The sequence below is a fragment of the Mytilus californianus genome, unplaced genomic scaffold (assembly GCF_021869535.1).
Source record: "Mytilus californianus isolate M0D057914Y unplaced genomic scaffold, xbMytCali1.0.p SCAF_4, whole genome shotgun sequence".
NCBI lineage: Eukaryota > Metazoa > Mollusca > Bivalvia > Mytilida > Mytilidae > Mytilus > Mytilus californianus.
Window position 1 is genome coordinate 2,075,366 of NW_026262690.1, and position 14,069 is coordinate 2,089,434.

Here is a 14,069-nt window from a genome sequence, read left to right on the forward strand (position 1 = left end):
CTGTAAAAACACGGAATACTATCATTCTGGTGTATATGTCTACCAAAACATATGCGAGCAATAACTGTGTATATCCGTGATAAAACTGTTTGGATGTTTTTATTTTGTGGTCTTCAAAAGGGAATGGTTATTATAGCGTATGCTAATGAAGGTAAATAAGAACGTTTATGATGTAAAAGAATCACCTTTTCTAATCTATGTGGTTTCCCGAGAGTTGTAAATGTAAACAAGTAAAAATCAAATTAATTGTGTTCTCTTGTATTCTTAACGGATAAAGTATAAAACAGATACAAAAAGTATAAACAGATACAAAATTTAGCTCTTGCGGCAACATTGCTCATGTTTACTGGTACAGCAGTAACCCGCCATCAATCAATCAAAATTTAACTGAAAAACTAGACGAAACACCCGTTATTTGTTAGTTTTATTTTTTGCAGTTGGCAACTAGAAAATCTTTCTTCTTTTATGAGGTTAGTAGTATTAAAATTGACCGACAAAAGGTTAAGCTTTTTTAAGGTAATGTATTTATTTAATTTCAGCTGATACCCCCTCTCCTAGCTAACACAAACAAAAGGGTGTTTTTTTTTTTTTTTGCATCATGGACAAATATTTGTGTACATGTATAACAATGCATGATTTCCATTTCAGTATCTTAAATAGTGTGGGTCTTCTTTAGATAAGTGCAATCATTCTTTGAATTGTAATCTTAATATTGACCTTACTGTTTTTTTTTTTCTCTTAATGAATTATATTGAATGGGTTTTTTTTCTGTCTCTTTAACGTGATCGAGATTTTTAAAAAAGGAGAGGGGGAGGGGACGAGGGTTAAATACTTAAAACTCGCTTTTTCTTAAATCAAAGTGCATACCGTAAGAACATCATAAGTGTTAATCGTTAGCTTTCTATGTACACTTCCTTTTGTTCGCCTTTGCTCTTCAAAGCAATTGCTCTTGGTTAGATATCTTCAATAGTGTGTATAAAGATAAGAAGATGTGATATGATAGCCAATGACACAACTCTTCACCAGAGACTCAAAGACACCGAAATTAACCAAATGACATAAATGACAATTCATGTGTCTTTTTGTTCAAATTTTGTGGGGAATAAAGGCAATAAAGAGCCTATTATATGATCAAGACACAATTCATGTGTTTAAAAGGAATACAAGGAGTAATGGAGAACATGCTAATGATTGTTTGATTGATTGATTGTTGATTGCTTATCGTCCAGTGGCAAATATTTCATGCATGCTCACAACGAGAACAAAGTAACAATAAATACAATAGGTAGGTCCTGTAATAGAGGCCGTCCGGAATGAAGGTCGGGGAAATTTAGACTACCACTGGAAAATGAGGGTATAATGGATAGGGACAGAACTTTTGCCTAGCAACAAGTCACCTACGTACCCCTCAAAGAGTTGTTGTAAGGGTGCTTAACGTGCAGAGAGCGTGGCACTCTCTCTAACACGAGGCATTGGATTTAACGTCCCCATTCTGACCGGAAGTGGCTGCGTATTTATACATCCTGCACAACCAAACGGAGGCTACAATTTTTGGTAGGGGTTTCACAATTTATGATGGAGGTTTTCAAATTCATGGTATGGGTATTACAATTCATGATGTGGGTTTTATGTTTTTTTGGTAAGGGTTTTACCATCCACGGCAGGGGTTTTAAAATTTATGGTGTGGGCTACACACTACAAAGCAAATTCAGACACTTTACTTAATTTATAATATATGTATATAACCTAAGAAAAATCTTTAATATACAATGTGTATTATGTAAGTGAATCTTGTGTGGCGAGTTAAATAATAATAAATGAAGTATGTAAATAAACTACACGGAAATGTTTGTTCAATTGAAAATTAACGTAAAGTGTAGAAGTTCAAACACGTCAAACCGGACTTTCAATGATCACGTTCTCATGTGCAATGATTTAATCCTTTAAAATTAATACGTTTTACATAAACACATTTGTCTTCAGGACAGAAACAGCCGGTGGTTTACCTTAACCGATGAAATATGTTACCACGTAGGACATAATACATGTTTTAATTGTCTATATAAAAGTAAGTCCGTAAACAATGTTTCACTTCTACAATCAAACTGAGTTTTAGTGCAAATTAGAATTTATCGCATTGGAGACTGGTAAAAAGCTTTGACAGAGGTAAAGATTTATTTCAGAGACTAAACAACAATATCTGTATGTATGTAAATAAATTTAAACATATTAAAAATGCAAACAATTTTCTAATTAATTTCATACTTGAATAATATTGAAAGAAATAAGTATCTTAAAATGCATATTTATGTTTTGAAAAAAAAATATTTAAAAAAAAAAACTAATTCATCAAAGTTTTGTGAAATAAAATTTCATTTAAATAAGTAGGCTTCCTCCTTCAAACACAGGAAAAAGAGCTTTATTTAAGAAGCGCGAGCGTGAGTTTAATTCAAATCTTAATCCGTTGAAGCAAAATACACCAACAATGGTTTCCTGATTTTTGTCATCCTCCTTTCTTTGTTTGATCTTTAAAATATGCATCACCTGTTTTACAACTCAAGCATTTCCTATGCTTTCTAGGATAGTTCGAAGTAACATTAAATACAATGTATATACATTTGTTATGGATGACTAAACATTGTGAACATTAGATTTTATTTTTTCAGTTTACCAGGTATAACCTTAATATAAAGTACGTGTTTGCTATAATGTTACATGGTACTTTTCTTATTCTCAAATATAAATATGTTATATAAATATGATTTATATGCTTACTTGCAGATAACAATACATTAATTCAGGACATGACGAGACTAATAATCGGTCTACTGTTATGTGTCCTTGGTCCTGCTTGGGCGAAAAAGTAAGTAATTGTACTATACCATACACTTTGTAAGTGGTCAAGACTAATTATTCATATGAGGCACAATTCAGACCTAACTCGAAAGACAAAAAGATAACACAGTACCTTAATTTCAACGGTCGACCAAATATCCCTTTGGTGTCTTTCGCCTCTTTTTTGTAAAATATAGATAAACACGGCATAAAAAAGACAACAAAATCAAAGCGAAAAAAACGAAAACAAAATAAAATGAGAAAAAAGAAAACGGAAAAAGACGAAATATTTTATACAATAAAACAAAACGAAACAAACAAAACAAATAAAAAAAACAAAATAAAAAAAAAAACAAAACCTTTATCAAATATAAACAGAAAAAAAACATAAATATTCAATTCTAATTTAAATGATTGAAAGCAAGCATTTGTATGCACCTATCATAAGTCAGGAGCCTGTTGTTCAGTGGTTGTTGTTTGTGTGTGTGGTTCATAGGTTTTTTCTCGTTTCTCGTTTTTTATATAGATTAGACCGTTGGGCCCCTTTATAGCTTGCTGTTTGGTGTGAGCCAAGTCTCCATGTTGAATGCCGTACTTTGCCCTATAATTGGTAACTTTTTATCCATTGTGATTTGAATGGAGAGTTGTCTCATTGGCATTCATACATTTTTGTATCACATCTTTTTATTTATAATGTCATTTCAAACGTCTTAATAGCATTACAACCATTATGATATTCTTCCTGTGTTTAACTTCCAGTACATATATTGTGACGGTACCACGTCAAATACGAGCTGGTTCAACGGCTGATATCTATATAGCACCTATTAATCCAATTGAACAAGGGGCTAATGTAGTGGTTATACTTTTGGACAAAGACAATACCACATTAGCAACTAAAAGGGAGTCAATGTATTCACTGCGTGAGTATACATTAAATAAAACAAATTACATACAAATAAACATTGAAAGGCTTAAGAGAAAAAAAATCGAAAGGAACAATTATTCAGTGCTTTAGTTTTAGTGCTTGATCATTTGGTTTTCCTTTGCTTTTAAATGTTTAGCTTGAGCGTTCCTGATGAGAGTAAATACAAAGTTAAGGGAAGGTTGGGCGTACACAAACACGTTACATCCCGCAACATTCTGTATGATCTGTCCCAAACCAGAGCTTGTATTCCCGTGGTTGTGATGATGCACCTTAACCCATGAAATCAGAGGTTTGAACGCCTTACGATAGGGGAGAGAGTATGTTTCTTCCTAGAGATGGGAAATTTCATTACGATATATGAGATGCAAGCACTCGGTAAAAAATCAAACGTTAGACTTTATTAACCAACGGAATGAATGGAAAACAACTGCCTTATTCTTGACTTAGTAGTCAATTTCCGAATCTTAATTATCTTAATTGTTGACTCATGCTCCCTTCCACTAATTTTACTCATATTTAAGTTATGCATTTCCCTTTTTCATTTAAAAAGAATAGTAATCGTGGGTACATTCTTACATGTGTATTTATTTGAAATAGCTTTAATCTGTATTTTGCATATCTACTTTTACTATAAAAGTATAAATGAACCATATTAATGCACCATGAACTATTATGAAACCAAAACTGAAAATAGTGTCCAACAGCGCATTTATATCTGTCTATAATATAGAGTAAAGTGATCCGATTTCAGCTCATTTAAATTTATCGGAAAAGAATAAATACTGCAAAAGGTTGTAATTCGTTTATCCAAACCGACCATTATCATTTCCCCCGCGTCAGGCAAACTACGATGTTAATTATTCTTAATAAAGTAAGACATTTGCCACTGAACTTGAATAAGAAATTATTAATCAATAAAGGAAAATACATTAATACGTCTTCGAATGACATTTTGTTAGGTGTATATGGTTCTTGAATTCAAAACTATATTTCAATTAGCTTTGTCATCATTTATGGCTGTATGCTTGAGGTGCTACGAGTGATCTCTCTTTAGATATTTGGTAATTCAAATTTTGTAAAAACAAATTGGATCCTTATATTACGCTTTTATAAAAATGAAGAGATGTGGTATGATTGCCAATGAGACAACTATCCACCACAGATAAAACGAAGTGGTAGTAAGCAAAAGTAGGTCACCTTACGGCCTTCAATAATGAGAAAAACCCATACCGTATAAGCAGCTATAAAAGGCCCCGACATGAAAAATGTGAAACAATTTAAACGAGAACACTAACGGCCTAATTAATAACAAAACAATTTACGAAAAACAAATATGATATACAGCAACAAACGACAGCCACTGAATTGCAGGTTCCCGACTTAAGACAGGCACATATAGAATGTGGCGGGATTAAACATGCCTGTGAGCGCTCAACCCTCCCCTAACCTGGGACAGTGGTGTCTGGTAAAAAACGACTATATTTATTATTTCTAGATATTTGAAGTGAAATTAATATTTACATCGAATAATTGATAACTTGTTTGTTGTATCTTCTTTTGGTGATATACATAAGAAGTCCATCGTTCTTGTTTAATTTGTGCACGTTTAAAGATGTCATTACCATAATTATTGACTAGCAGTAGCATTGTTCATAAATGAATATTGTTTTGATTAACACAAGCATAGAAGTGGATATCTGATCAAGGACTTGTGATTTCAATTTCAGGACAACCTGCAGTGGTCAAAATAAACGTAAGTTTAATTTTATGTACAGCACTATTTAAGTTTCGACAAAAGCTTTCGTAACAAGTGAGAATTGAATATTGCTTGATATCATCTTTAATGATTTAACTATACTATCAACGCATCAGTGGTATCACCTATGTTTTTTTATTGCATCCCTGGAATCTTTTCTATAGTTTTTTTATTGCATCCCTGGAATCTTTTCTATAGTTTTTTATTGCATCCCTGGAATCTTTTCTATAGTTTTTGATTGCATCCCTGGAATCTTTTCTATAGTTTTTTTATTGCATCCCTGGGATCTTTTCTATTGTTTTTGATTGCATCCCTGGAATCTTTTCTATAGTTTTTGATTGCATCCCTGGAATCTTTTCTATAGTTTTTTTATTGCATCCCTGGGATCTTTTCTATAGTTTTTGATTGCATCCCTGGAATCTTTTCTATAGTTTTTTTATTGCATCCCTGGAATCTTTTCTATAGTTTTTGATTGCATCCCTGGAATCTTTTCTATAGTTTTTTTATTGCATCCCTGGGATCTTTTCTATAGTTTTTGATTGCATCCCTGGAATCTTTTCTATAGTTTTTGATTGCATCCCTGGGATCTTTTCTATAGTTTTTGATTGCATCCCTGGAATCTTTTCTATAGTTTTTTTATTGCATCCCTGGAATCTTTTCTATAGTTTTTGATTGCATCCCTGGAATCTTTTCTATAGTTTTTTTATTGCATCCCTGGGATCTTTTCTATAGTTTTTGATTGCATCCCTGGAATCTTTTCTATAGTTTTTGATTGCATCCCTGGAATCTTTTCTATAGTTTTTTTATTGCATCCCTGGGATCTTTTCTATTGTTTTTGATTGCATCCCTGGAATCTTTTCTATAGTTTTTTTATTGCATCCCTGGAATCTTTTCTATAGTTTTTGATTGCATCACTGGAATCTTTTTTATAGTTTTTGATTGCATCCCTGGAATCTTTTCTATAGTTTTTGGTTGCATCCCTGGAATCTTTTCTATAGTTTTTGGTTGCATCCCTGGAATCTTTTTTATAGTTTTTGGTTGCATCCCTGGAATCTTTCCTATAGTTTTTGGTTGCATCCCTGGAATCTTTCCTATAGCTTTTGATTGCATCCCTGGAATCTTTCCTATAGTTTATGGTTGCATCCCTGGAATCTTTCCTATAGTTTTTGGATGCATCCCTGGAATCTTTTTTATAGTTTTTGGTTGCATTCCTGGAATTTTTCCTATAGTTTTTGATTGCATCCCTGGAATCTTTCCTATGTTTTTGATTGCATCAAGGGAATCTTTCCTATAGTTTTTGGTTGCATCCCTGGAATCTTTCCTATAGTTTTTGATTGCATCCCTGGAATCTTTCCTATAGTTTTTGATTGCATCCCTGGAATCTTTCACATAGTTTTGGATTGCATCCCTGGAATCTTTCCTATAGTTTTTGGTTGCATCCCTGGAATCTTTCCTATAGTTTTTTGGTTGCATCCCTGGAATCTTTCCTTTAGTTTTTGATTGCATCCCTGGAATCTTTCCTATAGTTTTTTGTTGCATTCCTCGAATCTTTCCTATAGGTTTTGGTTGCATTATAAAGGCAACAGTAGTATACCTGTGTTCAAAAGTCATAAATCGATTGAGGGAAAACAAATCCGAGTTACAACTAAAACCGAGGGAAACACATCAACTATAAGAGGAAAACAAAGGAAAAACAGGAATACTGAAGTGCAACAAAAACAAACGCCAACATACATAGAAACGAACTATTTGATACCAACTACCATATTCCTGACATCCATGGAATCTTTTCTATAGTTTTTGGTAGCATTCCTGGAATATTTTCTATAGTTTTTTGTTGCATCCCTGGAATCTTTTCTATAGTTTTTGGTTGCATCCCTGGAATCTTTATATAGTTTTTTATTGCATCCCTGGAATCTTTTCTTTAGTTTCTGATTGCATCCCTGGAATCTTTTCTCATTATTTACACTACCGAGATTAGAACAAGCCAGTGATCTTTTTTTTACATGCGGCAACAAGTGACATTCTCCTTATAAAAACTAAAAAATGGTGTAAATTTTCTTTTATTCATTATTCTACGAAATAAATCACGTCATTTGTCGTCCTTGAAGTTGATGCGACTCATAGCAAATGGAAATTTTAAATATTTGTGATAAGAAATACACTTAAACATTATTGTGAATTCAAATGTTCAATGATACATTGGCATATGACACAAATCACATCAGATAATCACTATTTGATTAGTGTATTGAGATAGTTAATAGTTTATATAAAGAATATATTTTGAATGTTTTTATTTCTTTTAATGAAGGTACCCGATACTATCCCTGCTGGACATGATTACAAGATGAAAGTCAAAGTTTCGGGAGGACTCTCATTTGATAAAACAGTAACAAGAATACGAACAACTACAAAGGCAACCTCTATCTTCATTCAAACTGATAAAGCGATTTATAAGCCTGGAGACTTAGGTAAAATTCTCAATATTGAAATAGAATTCTGTTTCATTGATAAACTAAGTATTACTTGTACCTGACATGATTTCCTGACATTTTTTTAAATGACTATAAAGTATTATATTTTTAGACCAAACTATCATAACCATTACTAACACGCGTTTTATTTTCGTATATAAAACACACTAGAAAGTATTTGCTGTCCGGTAAGGATGGATGTGCTAGTTGATTAAATGTTAGAGATACCCAATCAGAAAAAATGTTAAATTGCCAAATAATTCTTTTCTTTGAATATACAAGGATGCATGATTCTTTTAAATAGCTTTTTTATTTAAGTTGAACGAAACATAAGAAAAAGAACATATTTTGTTAATTGTATTTTTAAAGGAAAAATATATATTTCATAAAGACTATATGTTGACCTATATATTTCTTTTAATATATTTTGTTTTGCCGGGTTGCTGTTTCATTGAATGTTGTATAAATGATATTTGTATTTGTTCTTTTCTATAGTAACAACTACTTTTATCCTTATTTTTATTTCTATAATTATCATTGTTCTACTGCTTGTAACAACATTCATTTTTTACAACAGTTCAGTTTAGAGTATTTGGTACTGATCCTAGTTTAAAAGTCCGAAATGATCCGTTGGATATTTACATACAGGTAAGACAAACTTGAAGTTTTCATTGTGTGTACTTTTGTTTCCCGACTCTATCAAGCTAAACGATCCGAAGGTAAGAAGTCATTTAAAAATATATTCTCAGAAATTATTCAAAATACATATACATATAGAAGTTTTTGGGAATTTTAGTTTATCATTAAATAATTTATTCAGAATAATTGATAATTGAATGTTACTTTTATAATTTCGGCAGTTGAATTAAATGTTAAGAATGAAAAGAAAGATGAACTTTTTAGACTAAGGAAGGGGTAAAAAATGTCCATGCATTCATACATATATTGTAGTTTCAACGAGGCATGCTTTCATTTCAGGATCCCAAAAATAACAGAGTAAAGCAGTATCTTAAAGTAAAGCCTGTTTTGGGTGTTTTTGCTGGATCATTTCAACTTTCAACTTTAACAAATTTAGGAACATGGACGATCAGAACAGAACAAAAGGTATGTTGTACATTATCAGTAAAATAAAGGCAACAGTAGTGAACCGCTGTTCAAAATTCATAAATCGATTGAGAAAAAACAAATCCGGGTTACAAACTAAAACTGAGGGAAACACATCAAATATAGGAAGAGAACTACGACACAACAGAAACACAACATTAAAATGTAAAACACACAGAAACGGACTATAATATAACAATGGCCATTTTCCTGACTTGGTACAGGACATTTTAAGAAAAAAATCGTGGGTTGAACCTGGTTTTGTGGCTAGCCAAACCTCGCACTTTTAAAAAGTTATGTTTTACACATTATAAATCAAAAGATTGTTGTACAACATTTTAAGTAAAATGTATGCTGTACAACATTTGAGTAAAACTTCTGTTGTACATTTTTAGCTTCAGGCATGTTGTACAACATAATAAGTAAAAGGTATGTTGTACAACATTATAAGTAAAATGTATCTTGTACAACATTTAAGTAAAAGGTATGGCGTATACTATTATTAGTAACAGACATGATGTACAACATCATTAGTAACAGTAATGTTTGACAAAGTAATAAGTAAAAGGTATGGTGTATAACATTAGCAGTAAAAGGTATGGTTTACAACATTTTGCGAAAAAAAGGTATGTTGTAAAACATATTAAGTAGAAGGTATGGTGTACAACACTAATAGTAAAAAATATGTAACCGCCTTCCATTAGCTGCGCTAGTGGAGTACCCCTTCAGCTCAGATGATAGAGCGGTGGCTCACTCTGTAAGGGTTCCCAGGTACGAATTTTGGCTAGTGCTGTAATTAGTTTTAGGAGACACATCATGCTCTCCAGTTACAAAATTGTCAACCAAACAACAAAATAGAGAAATGATACCTAACCATAGAAAGTCATGTATTCTCTGAGCTCAGCTGGTAAAGTGGTGGCTTTCAGTGCCAGGGGTCCCAGTAATTTAATTTGGTAGACAAATCATGCTCTCCGGTTACAGTATATTTCTCCCTTCTTTATTTGACTTTTCCATTTTAAACATTGCAAGTTTATGCCAAGTAAGCATTGTTCAAAATAGTCTTGTGCTTTTTTTTTGTGTTAATTTTTTTGAACCAAAGTCAAATGAGTGCTTCATTCTGGTTGGCTAAATGGCATAATATACCTTGAAACAAATATTTACTATTCAAAACGAATGAGAAAGGAGTCAATATGAATTTAACTAAACATTATAATCAGAGTCCACGAACTATCACAAGACAACAGTATCTAAAGCAATTTGATTATTCAAATAAAATCCTTATGTAAGAAAATAATTCATGGAATAATTGGAATGCTGTTGCATTAGTATGAATGGAAAAACTATAACAAATATACCGAACTCCAAGTCAAATTCAAAAAGGGGAAGTCCATAAAAACCCACAAAAATCAAACGCCATCAATCAGGAGAACAAGTGAAAAACAACTGCCATATTCCTGACTTTGATACAGGCATTTTCCGAAGAAAATGGTTGTATACCTACCTAGCTAAACCTCCCACATGTATGACAATTGTTTTTAGTTCCATTATATTGAAACAATTGGGTGAGCAACCCAAACAGACATAACAGGTTAATGTGACAATAATTGGGATCAAGCAGACAAAACTGTGTAAACATAGTATGATATATCACAGACATACAACACAACTGATTAACAAATTCAGAAAAAAACATACATATTAATCTAACAAAGACGCCAACAAAAAAGATGTAGTAGATAGTCAATTTTAAATTTGACAATGACGTCAACAAAACAACGTTTTGTCGTTGATAGTACATCCCGTTTATAGTATGTACACTTTCTCGATAGAGTAAAACAATAAGTAAATATAAATACAATGGTAGAAAAATAGAAGAAGCACTGTAAAAAACCTTTGTGTCCGAATCGCAGCTCATGTCCTACCTGCACCAAAAATGCACAAAGATAAAAAGTCAAAAACCCGATGGCGGGATGTATAAATACCGAGTCACATCAAAAGTCATACACTCAAAAGAAACAAAATAGCACGAAGACAAATAACGTGGTGTTGTACAACAATATACTGCTATAGTATAGACTGATAATCAACTAGTGTATTCATTTTTTAATTATCACCCTCCATTCAGGTCCACCAACTTTAAGGATTCGATGTAAAAAAAAAAAAAAAAAGCAAACAAAACAAAATGAAGTATTTCTGTATGTTATTGATAGATTTGTCAATACATCATCTGCTCATAAAAAATGACAAAACTTCGAAGACTTTCGTCAGATATTGTATAAGCATGTTTGTTTGTCGAAGTTAAATGTGAAAAATATAGAAAGAATAGAAAATGCATTTCCTTAGTCGAATATTTATTAAATTTATAAAGTCATCCTTCATTTTTTGGTGTTTCAGCTGTTACAAAATGATAATGGTCAAACTTGTGTATTAATATGATAACCTTTGGGCAGATCAGCTTTTACATTTGCCAAAAGGCTATTATTTGAATATTAATTGTCAGCTTTCAAGCTGTCAAGACGCAGATGTTGGCCAAATGATACCAAATCAAGAACATTACGTATGAGAGCATTTGCTTATTTCATTGGACGATTCAAAACCGGATACATTAATTATAACCTGAACTTTTTTGTTGTCACATATAGATCTAAATATTTGAAAACATTCTCAACTGTCTATCGAATGCAAGTATCCACTACTTTTAAAGAACAGTTATTTGATTTTTAAAATCTAATTTGTTTTATGCGCACTGAAAAGTTATATCGAAAGATATATCGAAAAGGGAGTAGACCCTACACAATGGAGTTCTGTATTCAAGATATAATAGATGACAATATTAATTAATCTAATTTTCCCATCCGAAATCTAATAAAATAAAAATCACGAACAGTCAGTTTTTCATGGTAAATGGTTGACCCTAATATACTAACTACCCACCATGTTTATCAATTGTTTGGGTTGAATATGAGTTAAATTCCTTATGCCGAAGTAAATCTTCATGTTTAAATCAAATGTCAACCCATCAAGAAAGTTTTGTCAAATATTCTTCTACATTAAAAAGAAATATTTCATTAGTTTGGTAATATTAAACTCATTTAGGATAAAGTAGATGACGTTACGTTCTTTAGCTGAATTTAACTAAGAAACGATTGTATGCGTTATGACCTGATTTGTTTCCCTTAATGCAGGTCATGACCTGCATTTTCATTTTCAGAGGTTGACAGGTATGTTTAAGGATTAATTCCAATTGATATTGTCAGCAAAAATTTTAAATATACATAAATAAATGTTAAATTATGATACACACTGCTACAATGAACGCAAAAAGCTTGTGCATATAACAACGTTCGTTTACGATTTTTTTATGCCCTTTTTCATATATTTATCCGTTTTTCTTATATTTTCTTTGCTAATGGGGATAACTTTGCAAGGAGAATACATTTTTTTGGGGTTTTTTTCTCTTTTCTTTATTATTGGCAATTCAACGCATTTCAAAAGAAATTGTTTACATTCATTTGCTCATTATTTTTTTTTTTTATTTAGGGAGATTTCCACTGTTTCAATACATATCTTTACAAATGCATATTCTCAAATTTTTATGATGTGGCCCTGATTAAGTTCTTCCGAGAAGTTCAGTAACATACATGCATTTATATATTTTTTTTAAATTGGTTCAAATATGTGCTTTTTTTATAATTGCAGATTCCCAATCATTTAATGGAAATTTCGTATAAATTTAATGACAGTGCATCATTCAGTACAATTTGGAGTTTATCGGAACTCAATGATAAAAATATCCTATTAACGAAAGAAATCTAACTTTGGAAAGACATTACAACAATAGCTTAAATAAAAGACACAATAGATAAGCATTGGATCCTTAAAAAGATACCATTCGCACTGAGAAGTCCGAGTATCTTTTTAACTAACCAACGCTTTATCTCCTTTATGTATTTACACATTTATTGAGGTAGTTCGGTTTTAGCGATCCTGGTGAAACTAATTTTATAAGTGCATTCATTTGGAGCAAAAACTGATCATTTTATTTTCAACTAATGATATTAAATTCAAACAGGTTAAAAACTACTGTTTCTTTTTCGAAAGCATTTGACTCAGTTACATACGAATTACTTTTGCCTAGAAAAAAGTAATAACAGTGGTGTTTGCATGTTCTAGATTTTGTATCTCGTTGACCCTTTCTTTTAGGAAGATAACCCTTTCTTTATCAATACACAAATCGTTTAAATGAAATCATTATGAAATATACATTTTATGATTTCAGACAGAAAAAACTTCAAAAAGCTTTGACGTAGAAAGAGTTGGTGAGTACATCATTTGTTGGTCCTGTAGTGTAAAACAATACCTCCCTTTAAGGTAATATTACATGACGTAGAAAGAGTTGGTGAGTACATCTTTTGTTGGTCATGTAGTGTAAAACAATACTTCCCTTTAAAGTAATATCACATGACGTAGAAAGAGTTGGCGAGTACATCATTTGTTGGTCATGTAGTGTAAAACAATACTTCCCTTTAAGGTAATATTCCATGACGTAGAAAGAGTTGGTAAGTACATCATGTGTTGGTCCTATAGTGTAAAACAATACTTCCCTTTAAAGTAATATCACATGACGTAGAAAGAGTTGGTGAGGACATCATTTGTTGGTCATGTAGTGTAAAACAATATCTCCCTTTAAAGATATATCACAACTCTTTCATTCTATCTGATTTATAAACAAAATGATGCATTTTGAGAAAGAAGTGAATACATTAAAGTACATATAAATCGTTAGACAAGTTTACAATTAGAGTAATTAAATTGAACTTAAAGTAATTCTGTGTTACATACTATAAAACTTTCAATGAATGAATGCGATAGAGATATCCTTCCTTCCATAAAATTATTTACTCGGTGCGCTCTTCGTGTTGGTGATGCAAACAAATGAATGATTTCAATCTACTTTAAATTGGTGAAC

General features: G+C 31.8%; 2 protein-coding genes across 5 annotated transcripts in view; both read left to right on the forward strand.

Annotated features, from left to right (window-relative positions):
- The window catches only part of LOC127737260 (uncharacterized), a 249,379-nt gene that overhangs the window by 142,164 nt on the left and 93,146 nt on the right, over nucleotides 1-14,069 (forward strand). The window lies entirely within an intron of this gene.
- LOC127737252 (CD109 antigen-like) overlaps nucleotides 1,992-14,069 on the forward strand; it is a 55,010-nt gene continuing 42,932 nt past the window's right edge. The window contains exons 1-8 of one of the 2 annotated variants that reach the window (XM_052247796.1): nucleotides 1,992-2,068; nucleotides 2,782-2,863; nucleotides 3,595-3,758; nucleotides 5,491-5,516; nucleotides 7,834-7,993; nucleotides 8,574-8,644; nucleotides 8,975-9,100; nucleotides 13,380-13,419. In XM_052247796.1, the coding sequence (XP_052103756.1) occupies nucleotides 2,805-2,863; nucleotides 3,595-3,758; nucleotides 5,491-5,516; nucleotides 7,834-7,993; nucleotides 8,574-8,644; nucleotides 8,975-9,100; nucleotides 13,380-13,419 (646 nt within the window). In that variant the 5' untranslated portion in view covers nucleotides 1,992-2,068; nucleotides 2,782-2,804. The other variant, XM_052247795.1, reaches the window with a different exon arrangement.